This window comes from Elephas maximus, chromosome 18, assembly GCF_024166365.1.
Source record: "Elephas maximus indicus isolate mEleMax1 chromosome 18, mEleMax1 primary haplotype, whole genome shotgun sequence".
NCBI lineage: Eukaryota > Metazoa > Chordata > Mammalia > Proboscidea > Elephantidae > Elephas > Elephas maximus.
In genome coordinates this window covers 28903169-28922743 of record NC_064836.1, presented here as the reverse complement: position 1 = coordinate 28922743, position 19575 = coordinate 28903169, and the positions used below count along the sequence as shown (strand labels likewise).

Here is a 19575-nt window from a genome sequence, read left to right as displayed (position 1 = left end):
GATGGTGCGAATAAACTTCTGTTTGTTAAAGCCATCCACTTGCGGTATTTCTGTTAGAGCAGCATTAGATGACTAAAACACAGGCCAATATGGCATGACAAAAAAATCATCCAAAATGAATAGGTAGACATAAGCAAATACTCCTACAAGAAAGATAAAGCTGACAGCAATTAAAATGCATGACACTGCTGTATTACTTAACTTGACCAAGGGTACACATGGACATGGACCCAGGATGTTAGTCACTTAAAATGCCCTAACTAAAATAAGTCACCAGCAAAATACAACAGAGGATTATTTAAAAATTAATTTAATGCATGGCTAAAGCATAATTACATATATAATTATCAAACAATAGTCCTTAATTTCCAAAAAGTTCCTCTTTTGAAAATCACAGAATCAGAAAGCATAAACTTTAAAACAAGTTCTCTGAGTATTTACAATGTGGTATAAACATCATAGAAGACCATGGGATAGTCAATTGCCTGGGTGTAGCTAATCAGCAAGGTGTATACTTTATTGCATATGTAACTCACATGTGTGGGATCTGAACTAGCTTGACAACTACTCAAGTTCAAATGCATGTATTTGTAAGCTGGCCAGGGAGTACAATCAAGAACGAGACGGACGGTCAGCCCCAAATCACGCAGTTATGTTGTGGGTTTGTTGTTTTTTAAAATTAAACCCCTGTGTTCCACCTGAACGATTTTGCATATATTGGTTGGAGTTCACATTAAGTCCACATTTCACTGTAATGCCGACTCGAGGGAGAGAGCTCCCCGCTCACTCAATGACTCAGTCCACAGCTCAACTCTGCTTTAAGGCAGCACAGCTGCTGTGACAGCAACTGTGAACCGAAAGGTGACAGACATCTAGTCACTAGCCAGGCCTTTGTTGCCATGTGTAGTAATTGCCCTAAGATGATTGACTACTGAATAATTTTCCATTAAAAGGCTTACTCTGTATAAAAAGACCACAAATTTCCAGTGTGAAAGTAACTCCATGGTAGTATAAATACATATATGCATAGTTACACAATTTACACCGCACACATTGTTTACAGAGGGCAACTAACTGCGAGGGCTAATTTGAATGGCCATACAAAATACTTCTGTAAACAAAGTATGACAGGCAGTAAGGAAAATGTTCACAGACTCCTAGAAATAATCTGAGCTCCTTTCCTTCCCAAGAAATCGCATGTAAGGACACAGTATTGAATATAATAATGCTCTCTGTATTAAAACAAGAATCAGTATTTTACAGGTTAAGAAACTTTACATATATACAAAATTTATACACTGGGAATGGTATTCAAGCAAATAACAGACTTCTCAGCCCCACAGATCTATTTTCCTTCAATCAAAGACTTAAATTCTTTGACGTTGTGGTCGGTTGCAACAGACAGCGCATGATCCAGAGCTCGAACACTTGCAAGGAGTTTTATGATCTGTTTTATGTTTTCCCTAGAACAGAAAGAATGCAGTAGTAGCATCTCATTAATGCATACAAAAAGCTTTAAGAGAAAATTTGCTATTAAGGAGTATTTTGGAGATTTTGCAGCTAATTTTTACCAAAGTACTTTTTTTTAAAAAGGGAGTAAAATAAAGGTAAGCAAGCTGCAGCATATGATAAACATGTGTGATTCATATAAAGTGAAACTCTGTATATGTTTAAATGATTAGCCCAGAGAAGAACTCATTAAAAAAAAAAAAAACTCATTCAGACCAATGACTTTCATTAAGACCTAAAAAGGAAAGAAAGCAATCTGTCTCCATAGGACTTCAGAGTCCTGTCTCCAAGTCCTTCCCAAACCAGTGTCCTGGCTCCTACAGATACAGCTGGGACACCAACCCATCAAGATCCAGCATCATCTCCACGCCTCCAAAAGTCTCAATCAAGCATAGCATGCTCTACCTGTCACCACAGCTCAAAGCCATTCTCCCTTTTTATCGTGAAGTAATCCTCAAATCTTAATGTGCATCAGAATTACCCAGAAGGCAGTTCAAACACACATTTTGCTGGGCCCCACCCCCAGAGATTCAGATTCAGTAGGTCTAGATTGAGGCTCAAGAATTTCCAAGCTCCTGGAAACTGGTGGCGCAGTGGCTGAGTTTGGCTGCTAACCAAAATGCGGCAGTTCAAATCTACCAGGCGCTCCTTGGAAACCCTATGGGCAGATCTACTCTGTGCCATAGGGCCCCTATGAGTGAGAGTCGACTCGACGGCAACGGGTTTTTTTTTTTTTTGGTAACAAGCTCCTAGGTGATGCTGATGCTGCTGGTCCAGGTCCACACTTTAGGAATGGCTGCTTTAACGTAGAGTCTGAGCCAGTCAGGATGAGCAGCACCCAATGTGATGTGTTATTAGCTGTCTCCTCTCCTCTATAAACTGTACTGAGCATCTTTAGGAAAGGACTGCAATTTTACAGCTTTGCAACCCACGTGGAGCCTAACATCCACTGCACAGAGCAGGTGCTTAAACAGCTGCTAAATTAGGTTCTTTCTGCAGAAAAATATGTACTGTTTGTTGATACTTAAACCCAAACAGTAACACTGTCAAATGTATATAAATCAAAGTAAAAAAAAAAAAAAAAGACCAGGATTTTTCTAGTAAAAAACATGCTGAGAAAAAAAATATTAGTACTAATAAATAACCACCAACATCAAAATGACACACTAAGGGCAAAATAAAAATATAAACCAAAATCACCTGCCAAAAATTTTTACCACTAAGGTCTTGTCTACTATCTACTTTGCTTTTAATTTTACTGTGACCCAGCACATTTTCTCTCAAGAAACTAAGGTTCTGTTTCATGAGAAGGGGAATCAGAAAACAGAAACAGAGTTTCATTATGGGATATGACTAATGGTGTGCACAAACAAAAGTGAAACTCTGGGAATAGGAAGAATGTATGAAGTCAAACCTTTAAAATGAAAATTCTTTCCAATTGTGCTAAACACCCATTGCTGTCAAGTCAATTTCAACTCACATGACCCTACAGGACAGAGGAGAACTGCCCCCTAACGTTTCCAAGGCTGTAATCTTTAGAGAAGCAGACCGCCACATCTTTCTCCTGAGGAGGGCTGACGGATTCAAACTGCTCACCTCTCAGCTGTTGGGCGTTTTAACCACTGTAACACCAGGGCTCCTTTCAAATTGTACCTGTTATTATTTTTATTATTTACTTTTTATGCTAGAAATTTACCCCCAAATTACATAAGCATTCACGGGAAGGATAAGTGTTCATTCATTCCTTTCAACATTTGATAAAAATTATATATAAGCTGCTCCCCCAAAATCATGAGTGGTCCATGATACAGATACAGAAAAACAACATGGAGCATAAATACCCCAAACTGGGAGACACAGTCGTCTCTCAGTATGCAGGGATTGGTTCCAGGACCCCCGTGGATACAATCTGAGTATGCTCACGTCCCTTACATACAAGGACATAGCGTTTGCACGTAACATCCTCCTGTGTAATCTGAATCAGCTCTAGTGACTTATAACACCTGATACAATGTAAATGCATGTGAACTGCACAACAAAGTGTGCACACGACATAAGCAGCAAAGGAAGGGCCAGGCGAATGATGCTCAAACACCCAGTGCTGGAGAGAGACTGAGCATGTGTGAGATGGCAGGAGGCTACAGCAGAGGACGCTGCACATCACTTCATTCCTGCAGATTTCAGCGCAGCACTCGGTGCGCAGCAAATCCGAGTTTTGCTTTTTGGAACTTTTCTCCCCCGAATATTTTTGATCCGTGGCTGGCTGAATTTGCAGATGTGGAATCCACGGCTATGGAGGGCCAACTGTACCCTTCAATCTACTTTGGGTTCAAGTGACTATCTTTCCCAGGGTTTATACCTGCATAATGAAACTCCAAAGATCAAGGAGGCTTAGAGCACCCCAATTCTCCAAGGGAGAAGACACAGAAAACAGTGGTTTATTCATTCCCCTGAAGGCTTTTCAGTCCTTACCAGGAGTCTTAATATGTTCACAAAAAAAAAAGTTGAAAAAAGGTTTAAAACTGCAATAATGAAGAACTGTGTATTTTGATAGGCTTGCCAATACTAAGTGAGCATACAGTTTAAACTAAAATATGAAGTCTCTACTTAAAACATTTCAATGATATTAAATTGAACAACTAAGAAAAGAAACTATACATCACCACCTCATTAAATTACAAATAATTACCTTGCATTTCTTTTTTCCACATCAGAGCACCCAATACTGTTTCTGTAAATTGTATCTGCTAAGTGTACAAGGTATCGACAGAAGTTTTCTAATTGAGAAATAGTTCTTTCTCCTTTCAGATTCACAAACCATTGTTTGGGAAAACAATTGATTACCTATAAAGAAAAATGTAAAATTAAAGAGTTAAAACAGAATAAAAGTATCTAAAAGTTGAGTCTAGGTTAATAGGTATAATGCATTTAACTAGAAGATTTGCCATCGAACTACATGTAGCTAATTACTCTGAAAGGATGACAGTCTTTTAAACCTGACTTCCTACATTAACTACACAAATACACCTGAATTTTTATTTCGACAAGTAGGTTAGGTAACTCAAAGCAAAAGAGAACTCATCCAACATTAGGTAAACCAGGGACCTGAAACTGACCCAGGGACCCTTGCAGAAACAACAGAGTCGAGAGCAGAACAAGCATGAGGTGAGGCAGGAGTATTTTCTGCCATAAAGAAAGAAAGTGTTTCCGAACAATGAAGAACATTCTACAAAATGACTGGCCTATCATCTTCACAAGCGTCAAGCCTGGAAAAGTCAAGAAAAGACTGAAGAACTCTTCCAGATTCAAGGAGATGAAAGAAACCCGATAACTAAATGCAACGCATAGTCCGTCTGGGATTGTCTTCTGTCAATGAGGAATGCAATTGAGGTAACGGACAAAACTTGAGGATTAGATGACAGGAGCCTATCAGTGTTGATTTTCTGATGTTGAAGGTTACATTGGAACCAGGTAGAAGAACAGCCATGCTTGTGGGAAATACACAGAAAAGCACCTGAGGGAGGTGAGTCATCACGTCAGAGACAATCTGACATGGTTCAAGGGGAAAAAACTCTTTGTACTCAACTTGCAAATTTCTTTGGTTTTGTGATTGTTTCAAAAAAATTTTTTAAAAAAGATAAAAAAATACATGTAACTCAGGTATATAAAGTAGAAAAAAACTGTATTAAATATAATTATTTCTTAAATGAGAAAAGAAACAATTCCTTTGATAACACTCAAAGTAACATTCACTCAACTGTAATAAAATGATTATCTCAAAATAAAAGCTTTAATTAGCCCCTACAAAAATACTGATACAGACAAATAAAAAAACCAAACCCGCTGCCATTGAGTTGATTCCAACTCATAGAGACCGTTACAGGACAGAGTAGAACTGCCCTATAGAGTTTCCAAGGAGCACCTGGTGGATGTGAACTGCCGACCTTTTGATTAGCAGCCATAGCACTTAACCGCTACACCACCAAGATTTCCGATATAGACAGACAGGTGGACAGATAAACACACATATACACATGTAACAAAAGAACATTTTTATTTAAAAAATGCTATGGGGTTTGGAAATACCTGGGTAAGCAAACTGATGGTCAACCTTATACCAACTCCAATGACCAAGGGGGTTTCTTAATATTCTCATAATTCCTCTTCAAACAAACAAAAACTTATTTTAATGTGTATGCTTTAAAAACTCCAGTATGGTACTTATCATTTAACTCACATTTTGGGCTTTTTTGATGCTGTCATCTCCGTATTCTGAGTTCTGAAAAGCCATGAGAATGTATCTATTTAGTAAACCATCTATTGATAACTCCTGCAGAGTTTTATTTGAGAAAATGCCATACCATTGAAGAAAATTCCCTAATAGCTAGAAAAAAGAAAAAAAAAAATTATTGAGAGCAATGTTAAGCAATTAAAGTAGGTACAAAGTAAATTAGCTACATAGTAAAACACCACTTGAAATAGAATAGACACTGTCTTACCAAAACAATAAGCACTTTTAAAGGGCCCAGATATTTCCTAGTATGACCGAGGATCTGAGTTTTTAATTTTAATCAATTAGAATTTAAATAGCCACACATGGCTAGTGGCTGGAGCCCTGATGGTACAGTGGTTAAGACCAAAAGGTCAGCATTTCAAATCCACCAGCCATTCCTTGGAAACCCTATGGGGCCGTTCTACTCTGTCTTATAGCGTGGCTGTAAATTGGAATTGGCTTGACGGCAACAGGTTTGGTTTTTTGGTTGGCTAGTGGCTACCATATGGGACAGCCCAGATACAGAACATCGCAGAAAGTACTGGGCAGTGATGACTTTTAGATTAGCATCTTCCATTTCAAAATCGTGTCTAAGCTAGTTCTAGTTCCCAAAAAGTTGGAAATTGTTTTTGACTGTAACACTGCACAGCTACCAGATCAGGAGTGTGGACTGAGCCTGTTACATCACACGGACATCTCAAGCTACTCAAGCGCAATATGTGTGATGTGGAAGGCACTGTCATCTACCACCCTCATCTGACGATAAACATTTCTAGTTCCCTAGTACTTCTCAACTCAGCAAATGGTAACACTATCCAACCAGAAATCCAGACGCCATGCTTGACCTCTGCCTCCAGTCCTTTGGCTCTCCCTCCAGTCGGCCTATTTCATTCAGTTCTCACTGCCACCTCCCTGATCTATGCTGCCATTGCCTCTTTCTGGACCCTTCAGTCACTTATGTGATTATGAGCATAAAGCTCTGGAGTAGCCTTGCTCAGGCAGGGTTCTTCAAGAGAACAAAAACCTACAGAAAATGATTTGAGAGGCTCATTACTCAGCTTTCCCATGGATGGTACATAGTAGGAGAAAAGAGAATTCACTACACACAGTGGAGGCTTCAGGGCATTATGTGTTAATTTCCTCACAGAACTTGGCTTGAGAGGAGCTGCTCAAGAGTCAGACTAGCCTGAGTTAGGTTCCAGTCTCTACCACTTACCAACTGAATGACCCAGGGCAGGTCACTCTGTGCCCTGGTAGAGTGGGATTAACAGTGTCTACCTCAGAAAGCTGTAGTAATGATTCGATAAGATCATCTACAGATGTGTGTGGCATAGCTCTCAGTACTTAGTAAATAGACAGTACTAACTCCCATTTTCATTATTACTATGTTTACCGCTTGAAACCATTATCGCCAGAATGGTATTTTAGAAATGGCAATTTGTTCATGTCACTTCTGTGCTAAAAACCCTTCCACAATTCACACATATATGGTCAGATGATTTTTGACAAACGTACAACAGCAATTCAGTTCAGAGAGGGTAGTGTTTTAAACAATGGTGCCGAACCACTGAATCTCAATCATGCCTCACACCCTATACAAAAATTAACTCAAAAGGTACCATAGACCTAAATGCAGTTTAAAGCTATGAAACTTCTAGGAAAAAGGTAGGAGGAAAACTTTGTGGCTTTGTGTTGGGCTAACATTTCTTAAATATGATAGCTAAAGTGCAATCCATAGCAGAAAAAAGTGATACACTGGATTTCTTATGAATTAAGAACTTCTGTATTTTAAGACGAGCCAAAGACTGGAAAAAAAAACTCTTTGTAAATCATATATCTGATAAAGGACTTGCATCCAGAGTATAAAATTCAAAGCTCAATAATAAGAAAACAACCCAATAAAAATAGTAGACAAAAGGTTGGAATAGACGCTTTACCAAAGAACATATACAGAGGCCAATAGGTACATGAAAATACGGTCAACATCAGTCTTTGAGGAAATGAAAATAGAAACAATAATATGATACCTTTATGCACCTAGTAGAATGACTTAAAAACAAAACAAAAAACCTGACAATACCAACGGTGGTAGAATGAGGAGTAACTGTAACCTCATGTATCGCCAGTAAGAATGCAAAATGACAGAGCCACTTTGGAAAACAGCTTGGCCTAGGTATTTACCCAAGTGAAACAAAAATTTGCACACACAGAGAACCTATATGTGAATGTTTATAGCACTCTACTGAAAACAACCTAAGTGTCCTCAGTTGGAGAATGGATTTAAAAAACAATGAAATAGTACCACTGCCACTGGGTCGATGCCTACTCACAGCGACCCCACAGGGTTTCCAAGGCTGTAAATCTTTATGGAAGCAGACTGCCACATCTTTCTCCTGGGGAGCTGCTGAGGGTTTCAAACTGCTGATCTTTTGGCTAGCAGTCAAGCATAATGTGCCACCAAGGCTCCTTAATGGAATATTACTCAGCAATAAAAAGGGATGAATTTCAAATGCATTAAGTGAAAGGAGCCAGACTCAAAAGGCTATCTACTACATAATTCCATTCGTAAGACACTCCTGCAAAGGCAAAAACCACAGGGACAATAAATGCATCGAGGTGGCCTGGGGTTAGGGATGGGCTTGACTACAAAAAGGGATGGGGAATTTCTCTGGACGATGGAAAGACTATACATCTTGACTTGGTCATGATTACAAAGCTTTATTTGCTCACCGAAACTTATTGTATTTAAATTATACCTTAATAAAAAAAAATTCTTTTGTGGTTTCTCACGATTTTCAAGATAAAGACCAAAATCATTCACAAGACCTATCAGCTCCTGTACGATAAAAAAGATAGGGACCTACTTTTCACCTCCTCTAACTTCAGCCATCCTGGCCTTTCTTCACATCCTCTAGTGAGCCCTGCTCTCCCTCACCTCAGGGCTAACTCTGACTTATTCTCCTGGTCTACTAACTGAAATATCACTTCCTCAGGATAGAAGGGTATCTTCTGTGCCCCCTGCCACCTGCTCCAAGCTGAGCCTGAATTCCCTCTCCCAACTCATCACACACTGCAATTACTGTTCACAATCTGTCCACTGTGATGGACCGTAAGCTCTGTGAGGACTCCACTTCCATCTTGTTCACTGACACATTCCCAAACTTCAGAGGAGTGCCTGGCACTCTACTTGCTGCTTACATTCATTGTGGTTTACCTAGGCATTCTGCTGTCTAGCTTAGACCCTACTTTGGAACTTGGAATTCAATTTCTCCTACGGAAATATGAAGGCAGAATTAAAATTAGTTCGGAGTAAGATTTATTTGTAAAATGGGGATTTTGTATAGATAAATAATCTAAGCCTATAAAGTTACTTAATCAATTACTAAAATACTTTTCAAACAAAATCTGAAGTCTTTTAGTTAACTAGGACACTTACCTTAACTGAAGACCAAAACTGTCGCTGAAAAAACAAATAAGGCCCAGAATTTTTATTCTCTAAGACACTAAAAAAACAAACAAACAAACAAAACACCACGATCAGATGTTTTATTTACAAGTGGCATATAACTCCTGTAAGGAAAGATTTCTATAAGCAAAATAGGTTAACAAAGGAATCCAGTGATTTTCAAAGTTTCAAACAATTGTATTCTAGAAAGTAATAATACATTTTAAAAAGTCATGAGAATTCATTCTGAGATACTGAGGGAGGACAAAGAGCACTTATTTACTTGGTTCTACTTAAGTGAACAATCTCCCCACAGGGCCAGTCTGTTTGCAGTACATAAAAAACAGTTTACACTACATAAATGAAGGGTATATTTCAAGCTGCCTTTAGTTTTCTAGAACTTAAAAGCCTTCTCTGGAAGGGAATGGAGGTTATTATCTTTAATGTTCTCAGGGACTACTTACTTTTTGGGATATAAAGGCATGAATACATCATCATCTAAGGTTCTTCTCATTCTCAACAAAAGTGCCTTTAGGTACACCTAAATAAAGAGTTAAAACTAGATCACACGTTTTAATAAGGTCTGTGATAAAAGTTACCTTGTAAGAAATAAGCCACATTTCAAATCATAAAATCCACTAACTATTCAATTGTGTGTAAACTGTCCTCGAATTTTTTTATCTTCCTCATTCAGTGCTCCAAGGACATTAACCCTTACTACTCCACTGATACGCCCGTCAACAAGCACCAGGCAAAAGTCACTCAGAAATCTGAGCCCCTTCATCTGCTATATAAAGATTTAAGATCAGATGCTCTGGTTCTCGAAACAAGTCAGTGAAAATACAACAATGATAACAGCACCCTTTCCACATCTAAATGTTATAGTGAATGGCCACTGAGGGAGAGCAGCAATTTTAAGTTTAGAAACTAGTTATGAAATAATAACTAGCTATTTTATAAGCTGTTTAAATGTTTTAACATTTAAATTTCAATTGTTACCCATTCTAATATTGCATTTTTCTTTTTCCCCCAAAATACAGTTTCATTAGTCAGATTTGGAGTGGGGTTGGGGTGGTGAGAGGCTGAAAAAAATAGTCAAAATGAGATGCTATCTAGACGGTTTCTGGTTGGCTTAGAACATAACCACTCGTTCTCAACCCCTGTTCATTTTCAAAAGGAGAGAGAGGGAAAAAAGCTTCCCAAAGATAAACACTAAATTACCTGTGTACTTTTATTTTCTGCATTCACCACGGAAGAGTATCCATTTATTAATTTCAGGGTAATTCCAACCATTCTTGAAGTCTGTGTCGTAGAAAAAGGGTCCCACATGTTTTCAGCTATCGCTATTAAGAAAAAATGTGTTGACACACAGAAGTAAATTGCAGCTTGCTTATATTTGACATCAAGCAGTTCTCAAATTATAAATGCCAATCCTGATTTATTTTTCATTGCTTTCTACAATATAAAAATTTTGGTCATCTTTGTTCTATTAACCACGGCAACGTCCAGGGGTAGGGATGAGGAGAGGGGGTAAATCCCTCTTATCTCTGCTGCTTCGTGAAGACGAAGGTGGGAAAAAGCAAGGGTTTTTGTACTCTAGAGATGCTATCCTGGCATCAAGAACTTCTCAGTAGGCTAGGAATTTATATTTAATATTTTAAATAGGTTTCTATACCAACAATTCCTAATCCTTTCCGAGAAACTAGTGAAAGCACTGGAACTGCTCTCTAGAAAAACCTGCCTTCAGTTTTGCTTCAGGCACCCTGTGGGTCTCTTAAGACTCGCCTGCGGAGCAATTACCGCCCCAGGTCCCAGGCCTGAGACCCCAGACCCCAGGCTCACACCACATGGCACTCAAGTCCCAGGTTAAGAACCCCTGCCCTTTAGCCACCTCTGGGCCAGGTGGCCAATTTATCATTTGTAATAATTTCTATGAGGAAATACACTCTGGATTGAAAACTCTGTTAAAAACAATTGAGAAACCACGTTTCCGATGTGGAATCCAGAAAACACGAGAGTTACCTGTTAGCTTAGGAAGGATCACTTTCTCCACAATGGTGGGCAGCAATGCAACGTCCACGTCGTCTTTCTCTTGCTCCCGCTCTTCACAACCATAAAACAGCAAAGATTCAAACCACAGCATACTCTCAAAGTCACGACATTTTGCCTACAAAATATTGAAGAGATTAGTCAAACACTTAAGATAGTTGCTATTTCTGCTTCTAGTCATAATAGACTTAACCTTCCATCATGAACAACTAAAAACTGGACAAAATAAATGAAACATGTTTTCACACAATGGACCATAGGCAGTATGGGACTAGGGTCCTTGAAAGAAGGGAATCAAACCAGGTGAGCCCTGATTTAGGGTGCAGCATCCCAAGCAGAGCACAGCAGTCTTGCTGAGTTGAGACCATTCTGGAGAGAAGGGAGCTGCGCAGAAAAAGAACTCTAGAAATACATACGGGGTGCTCCTACGCTTTTGTGCATGTGTGTATATGACTGTGCTTTAGATGAAAGTTTACAGAGCAAATTAGTTTTCTATTCTTTCATCTAATGATTTGGACATAAAGTGTGCATGACCTTGGTTGCATTCCCCACAATGTGTTGGCTCTCTCCCCATTTCTGCTGCTTGCCCCATTTTCTTTCATCCTGATTCTCTACCCCTTCCTGCCTTGTCAACTTTGCTTCTGGACAGATAATGCCCTTTTGGTCTCGTAAAACTGACTGTTCTGAGGAGTACGCTTCTCTCGGGTGTTACTGTATATTTTATGTGCTCGTCTATTATTTGGCTGGGAGGTGCCATCTGGGGGCTCTTGAGCTTTTGCTGTATTCTAAGACACACACACACAGGGTGAACTCCACGAGGTCAGGCAAAGAGCCAGGAGCTGCGAGCTGAATGGCTCCCAGAGCTCCCATTTAAAAAAAAATTTTTTTCTTGGTTGTGCCTCCTAGTTTCAATCTTGGCCCTCTTTTCTTTATGGTTTACACATTCAACCTAGCCACTCTCATTCATGCCCATGGCTCCACCTATATGCTGGTAACTTCCAAAACCGTATCGTAAACATAACCACTAGGCCTATATAGTCAATTCTGGTCTCCTCTGTCATATGCCAGGCCAATAGGTTCTGCTGATGTTTACTGTTTCACCCTCCCAGCTGCCATTGCGCCCTGACCTAGTTCGGGCCCTCACGTCACACCCACCTGATTGTGTTTTCCCATCAGATTCTAAGTTCCTCTAGGACCCAGGGACCAAGATCTTACTGTCCATACATTCCACTGTCACTACATGTAACTTAGCTGACCGAGAAAGACATTGTATACACACTGAAAAGCAACAGAAAACTTTTGTAAGAGGGGATGGAGCCTGTCTTAGTCATCTAGCGCTGCTATAACAGAAATACCACAAGTGGGTAGCTTTCACAAACAGAAATTTATTTTTTCACAGTTAGGAAGCTAGAAGTCTGAATTCAGAGTGCTGGCTCTAGGGGAAGGCCTTCTCTGTCACTCCAGAGGAAGGTCCTTGTCTCTTTGAGCTTCTGGTCCTGGGAATCTTCACGAGGCTTAGCATCTCCCTTCCCCCATCTCTGCTTCTCTCTTGCTTGTTTAATCTCTTTTATATCTCAAAAGAGACAGACTCAAGACACACCCTACCCTAATCCTGTCTATTATCATAACAAAGACAACCCATTCCCAAAGGGGTTTCCAAGGAGCACCCAGTGGATTCCACCTGCGGATCTTTTGGTTAGTAGCCATAGCTCTTAATCACTGTGCCACCAGGGCTCCAAAATGGGATTATAACCACAGGCATAGTTTAAGATTTAGCACACTTATTCTTGGGGGACATGATCCAATCTGTAACAGAGCTTAAAAGAAAAGATGTAAGATTACACCAAGATATAATCTGTACCAGTTAATATAGTCCTACCACAAAGTAGTTAAGTGTCTGGCTGCGAACCAAAAGGTGAGCAGTTCAAATCCACCAGCCACTCCTTGGAAACCCTATGGGGTAGTTGTGCCCTGTCCTATGGGGTCGCTAGGAGTAGGGACCAACTCGAAGGCAAGTGGTTTACCTTTTTTTGTATTTCCCCTGAAAAATACTCTGCTTAAGCTTGTATCTTTAGCTTAAGAGGTTAAAATGGCCCAGGCTTTATATTATACTGCTTCCTAATGGCGACGTCAGCCACCTACCTCAAGAGGAGTCCAGGTGAGGAGCTGCAGCCTTATAAGGGGGTTGAACAATTTGGGCAAACAGAGGCCAATGTAAGCATCCTTGTAGGACCTGTAGTACTTTGAACGCCACGCTTCAAATTGTGATTTGATACAATCAATTGAACAGAAACTCTCAAGGACATCTTCAAAAATCTTGCTGGACTCTTTTGAAATGCGATCTAAAAACAACAACCCCCCGCCCCGGCAGAGAACCATAATTTAGTATGGAGTAGAAAAACAGTTCAACATTGTAAGCATTATCTTTGTAGCTTATGTATCAGTAAGACAGGTTCATTAACAAAGAAATCACTGTTAATCACCATTTAGAAGATAAACAGAGTTAAGTTTAGGTCTCAATTTGTCTACTATGCAAACCAAAGTGCAAGCAGTCCTCATTTTGAGGTTCCAACGCGTGCAAGTTCGTTACTATGGTTCATTTAACTAACACCAGTCCTTCAGCAGCACAGTTCAAATTTCAGTTACCGTGGTGTATCAACTGCGAGTAACTGCATAAAAGTGCAATCTTTGCTACTGGCTCATCAGTCACAAATCACTGCATAAATAACAGATGGGCATCATGATCAGTGACCAATCACATCACATCTTTTAAAGTCTGTTGGTGACAGCAATAACTGACCCAGACAAGTACCAGCAAGGGTGCTAAGATATTTAAGTGAAAGGTTATTTGGGAACAAGGTATCTGCAACGGTGCACCACGTGACTCGGAAAAAGGGAACTGTTACAATGGACAGATTGAGTTGTGACAACCCTCATCAGAAGATCAAACTTAACATCACTAACAGTGGGAAAAATTTTTTTAATTGTACTTTAGATGGTTTACAGAACTAGCTTCTCACCAAACAGTACACATATTGTTTTATGACATTGATTACCAACCCCACGACATGTCAATGCTCTCCCCTTCTCGACCTTGGGTTCCCTATTACCAGCTTTCCTGTCCCCTCCTGCCTTCTAGTCCTTGGCCCTGGGCTGCTGGGATCCTTTAGTCTCCTTCTGTTTTATGGGCCTGTCTAATCTTTGGCTGAAGGGTGAACCTCAGGAGTGACTTCGTTACTGAGCTTAAAGGGTGTCAGGGGCCATACTCTCAGGGTTTCTACAATCTCTGTCAAGCTAGTAAGTCTGGTCTTTTTTTGTGAGTTAGAATTTTGTTCTACCATTTTTCTCCAGCTCTGTCTGGGACCCTCTATTGTGATTCCTGTCAGAGCAGTCAGTGGTGGTAGCTGGCCACCATCTAGTTGTACTGGACTCAGTCTGGTGGAGGTTGTGGTAGTTGTGAACTATTCTTGCCAAGAAAAAATTTTAGCCTATATCTAATCAAGCCCTCAGACCTAAATTCCAGTTCGCAAGAACTATAATAAACGGAAGAACAAGCTAAATAATAGCAAAAGGAAACATTCACATTAATCCAGAATGTGGACCGGCCTATTAGAGAAGTGAGTGGCCCAGGCTCTTCAAAAGTTAATGTCTTGAACAAACAAATAAAACATACTAAGGGTGTGTGTAGGGTCCCTGCGGATACTCACTTGTTCTAGGTTATAATATGTGGACCCTTGTTTGGGAAAAAACAAACAAAAAAAACCTACAAAAATAACCCATAAACAGTTTCCAAGGAGTTTTTGGGATGCTTTAGAGAAAAACTGAATACACACACATTTAGAAACTTTCATTCATGTATTGTGGTTAGGTAGAAAAATAGCCTTGTTTTAGGAGACATATGTTAATAAAGTGTTCAGGGGTGAAGTACCAGGATGTCTGAAAGTTACCTCCGAATGGTTTAGCAACATACACACACATCTAGAGAAATGAAGCAAATCTGGTTAAACGTTAGGAACTGCTGAATCTGGGGGACAGGTATATGGATGATAACTGTGCTTTCCTTTCAAATTTTCTACGTTTAGAATTGTTTACTATAAAAATGTGGGAGAAATAAATACGCTTCTTCAACTAAGTTCCAAATGGCTACACGTAGCTACAGCCAGCAACGGGAGATGGAAGACTCAGCTGCGGTGCCTTCTGGAAATGCCCTGCACACAGCAGCACTGTTTCTCGTGGCACAGGGAATCATCCAGGACGCCCAGACCAGGCGCTTTTTCCAGGACTCCATCCCTGCTGCAACCTTTTCCTTTCCAGAGCGGACAGGCTCTCTCAGAGCTGCCCTCGGGATCGGACACACGTTTCGGTCACTTAAAAATTCAACGATTCTGAAGAGCAGCACCGTTCGTTTACCATGCAAGTACTGAATAAACCTCCTGACCAGGAAATACCACCCCACTTTGGAGAGCTCATCATGACGTTCAGTAATAAAAGAGGGTTTAAGTTTTACATTTATGAAAAAGCTGTCCGATTCTAGTGCAGAGGCCACAAAAACTCAAACCATAAACACCCATCCAAGCAGAAACCAAACTGACAATGAATCCTGTATCCAAATAAATGTCTAACCTTTTTCCAGATTGAAATTAGTAATATCCGTAGAAGTTTCTTCATCATCACTGGAAAGGCCTTCGAGATGATCTGCCATCTTACCAGTTTGCTCTCTGGCTTGTCTACGACGAGTCCTAAATGACAAATGCCAAGTTCTCAAGCCAGATACCAGAGATGTGTTTCTTTCCATACAAACTGACAGCAAACAATTTGTAGAATTACCTTCTGGCCTCCCGTTCTGCAATTCGACGTTTTGCATGCTCTTGATACAGTGCCCGATCGCGTCCAAAAGAATCAAGATTTGGTGCCATCAGAGCTTTATCTGTAAAACAACAATGGTCAAAATTAAAAGCATTCCTTCAACAATTCTGAGAAAAGAGTTTGCACAGAATAAGCCATTATGACAGACTGCTTGCTATCTCAAAACAGCAGGACTTTGCAATAACTGGTACTGGGTAGCTTTTTAGTTTTCAAGAAATCTCAACATTATTCTGCATTCCTATGAAAAGGAGTAAAAAATTAAAGAACTGACATTGTTTTAACAGTTCAACATCCTACATAAAAGAGATTGATTGGGCTTTATCACTAGTTTTGTGTACAAGTAACAGAACTAGTTTATGCTACCATGATGATCAAATAAATTAAAGTCTAAATTACCTGTACAAAGAGAAAAATAGATTACTGTTTTAAAGGAAGAACTTAGGCAGCACATGCTGAATAATATGAAATGACCCCAAAGAAGAAACATAGATGGGAAGGATGAAAACGGTTTTGTTCCAGGACTTTAATATTTTAATTCTGCTTTGAATAGAGAAATTTCTTCTCTATTATGATCTTTAGAACAAGGGCAGAATCAACTCTACTGAAAACCGTATCTGAGTAGGACCAACTTATACTTTATAGTTACACAACTTACACACACTACTCTTTCATAGCTCATTGCCTCATTTGTTTTTCCTCCTACTTTTCTATTTAACGTTCTGAAACAATTTTCTACCTTTATGTTCCACCTCTTCTATTTAAATTTGCGTTTGCATTTTTAATTTCCAAGCAATGGCTCTTGTTCTCAGACTATCCCTTTCTACAGAATCTCACACTTGTGTTATGAGTAGAATATCTTATCTCCCTGAGAATATCAATTTTAAGGCTTTGAAGCATTCTTCTGCCACCTGCATTATGTTTCCTCAGAGTCCCTTTGGTTCTACTGCCGTGTCGGTTTCGGTGGTGAGCGGTTAGCTACCTGTTCATACCTAAGAAAGAGATTGGAGGCTCTATATGCCTAGGAGGGGGATGTCTACCAGAGGCATCCCATCAGATCACTTGAATGGGGAGCCAGCTCTTAGTTGGGGGCCCCTAATGCTAGTATTTCAGGGTCTTTTCTCTGGACCCATTCCCTCTCTCCAGAGAAGGCTCTTTCAATCTCTTGCCTAAGATAGGAGGGGTGGGGAAATACCCGGCTGCTGCACTTCCCTCATTTCTATACTTTAGTTCCACACTATCAAGATGCCCTGGAAAATGTGGGATAGTAATAGGAAGCAGGCTAGGGGCTAGGAGGGGAAAATGTCAGGTGTAAGATGAAAGACACCCATTTAAGCTTGAATATATTTATTTTTTCCTGCCATTGGAGACATGTCACCAACATCAGCAACAGAATAACAAAACCAAAAATGAGCTCTCTATCCCAGTGTATTCTGACTATCCTGTTGCTGTCGCTGTTAGGTGCCATCGAGTCACTTCTGACTCACAGCGACCCTATGTATAGCCGAACGAAACACTGCCTGGTCCTGCACCATCCTCACAATCCTAGACCCTACTATTTTTACAAGTTGACTTTTTCCCTGAATTCTTCACTCGTATTTCAAAATAGCTGATATTAGGAAGGAGGTATGTTTCAGGGTTCCTGAGTTACAATAAAGGATTACTAGAGTCAACGAGACAGACGCCCAGCCCACTTCAGCTGTGAGTCTACTTACGTATCATAGAAGTGATTCCTGCCTCTTCAAAAGGTAACTTTCATTAGAGAAGTATTGTAAAGAATATCTATTACTACACTAAATACTTAAAATAGTACCATATTTACATGTTTTACAAACAGCGACTGGGGATGATATGTGAGAGAGCAGACAGACGGCTCAAGCGACAGGCTCCTTCACTTCTGTAAGAACTACACGCAGTAACGGTAGACAGGTACCTATCATTTCAAACAGATGAATTTCAGGCTAGTCTTCGCTTCGTTAAAAAAAAAGACCAAAGAGGGAATTTGTCCCACGCAATTTTCCTCAAATCTCTGGCAGTAAAGGTAGCCACCTCTAGAATAGCATTTTTCAACTTCTCATTACCTTTCCATTTTTCCCCTCACTTTCAGTCTAACATATACCATTCAACTTTCACTTCAAGTTCCATGTAAATAAACAGCTCCAAATCATGAAGAACCGATAACAGACAGGAGAAGGAATTTGACGAAATACACAACTCACACAAACCATTTCTTCCCTTCCTAGGTGTAACGGTTCCCTGTAATCTGCCCCAGAAATCTGGTTCTGTCTGGATCAGAAGTAATCTGACAGGGATGTGTTAGTCATTTAGGTGCCTAATATGTCAACGATCTGATTTAAACTTGTGTGGTGGAAATGGTCAGAGCTGTTACATGGCTCACAGCGGAGTCTGAGTCAGCTCTACGGGCCATGTGACCCTTTCTTTACGCTCTCCCAAACACATCTGACAGGCTAGATGATGCGTTCTCAGGGCGTCTCTCTGACTTAAAGGTCACTCTGTATGAAAAAGTATTTTTTAAAAAAGTAACAGTACGGCCTTTTGCACGTGGATTACCTGAAATGGTTATTTAACGTGCAGATTTCTGGATACCACCAAAGACCTAGTAAGACTCTCTGGGGATAGGACCAGGAAATCTGCATTTTAAATAAATACCACAAGTAATTTTGATATACACTTCCACTTGAGAACTGCTGAAGTAGAAAACAGATGACAAAAGAAGCCACAAGGTATCCATGAGGGAAAATTCCTATCAGAGCATCCAAGGATACGTTGGGCAGTGGAAAAACGGAGTTAAAAAGTTTAAAATGTCTGGTGAAAGAATCTCAGGTAAGCTATAGAAGAGGTTTCTAATTAACTTTGGTTTCTCTTAACAGACATCTGTAATAAAAGGAATATAAATTCAATTTCTAAACTTTTACATTAAAATTTCAAGAATTATAGGCATTAACTGACTTTTTAAAAAGCCCGGTATATAGGGCAAACTGGAGAAAGGAACATTTAAAATGAAAATATACAACACACTGCTTTATCCTAGAAATGAATCTGAAAACTCAATCTTGGAGTTGTGTCATTTGTTACATCACTCACACACACACACGCACACACTTTCCCAGCCTCGAAACTCAAAATCTTTCCCTGTCATCGACAGCATTTGTGTTAGTGCTATGAACAGGATGAAAATGAAGGAAAAAAATCAATCAGGGAAAAACAGATAGTAGTTCTAAGATAAAATACGGATCATATTCTAGTTTCCATACTCTATAGGAGAATGAAAAAATATGCCCAAAGAATAAGACTGACAGACTATCAGTGCCGGTTTTAGAGCTCTTTTGTGAAGCTATAGCTTCTTAAATGCCGTGAAGGTGTTTAGATCTACCTGACTAAGAGCAAGGAAACGGGTTTCTTAACAAAAAAAAAA

The 19575-nt window shown here is 39.8% G+C and overlaps 1 protein-coding gene across 1 annotated transcript in view; it reads right to left on the bottom strand.

The window, feature by feature from the left end:
• Nucleotides 1-299: 299 nt before the first annotated feature.
• Nucleotides 300-19575, bottom strand: part of PAXBP1 (PAX3 and PAX7 binding protein 1) — a 36892-nt gene continuing 17616 nt past the window's right edge. Inside the window, exons 9-18 of the mRNA XM_049857973.1 lie at nt 16104-16203; nt 15900-16015; nt 13419-13618; nt 11250-11394; nt 10449-10570; nt 9692-9768; nt 9219-9285; nt 5747-5893; nt 4199-4353; nt 300-1463 (exon numbers count right to left, since the gene is read on the bottom strand). Of these exons, the coding sequence (XP_049713930.1) occupies nt 1346-1463; nt 4199-4353; nt 5747-5893; nt 9219-9285; nt 9692-9768; nt 10449-10570; nt 11250-11394; nt 13419-13618; nt 15900-16015; nt 16104-16203 (1247 nt within the window). The 3' untranslated portion in view covers nt 300-1345. The remainder of the gene's footprint in view (nt 1464-4198; nt 4354-5746; nt 5894-9218; nt 9286-9691; nt 9769-10448; nt 10571-11249; nt 11395-13418; nt 13619-15899; nt 16016-16103; nt 16204-19575) is intronic.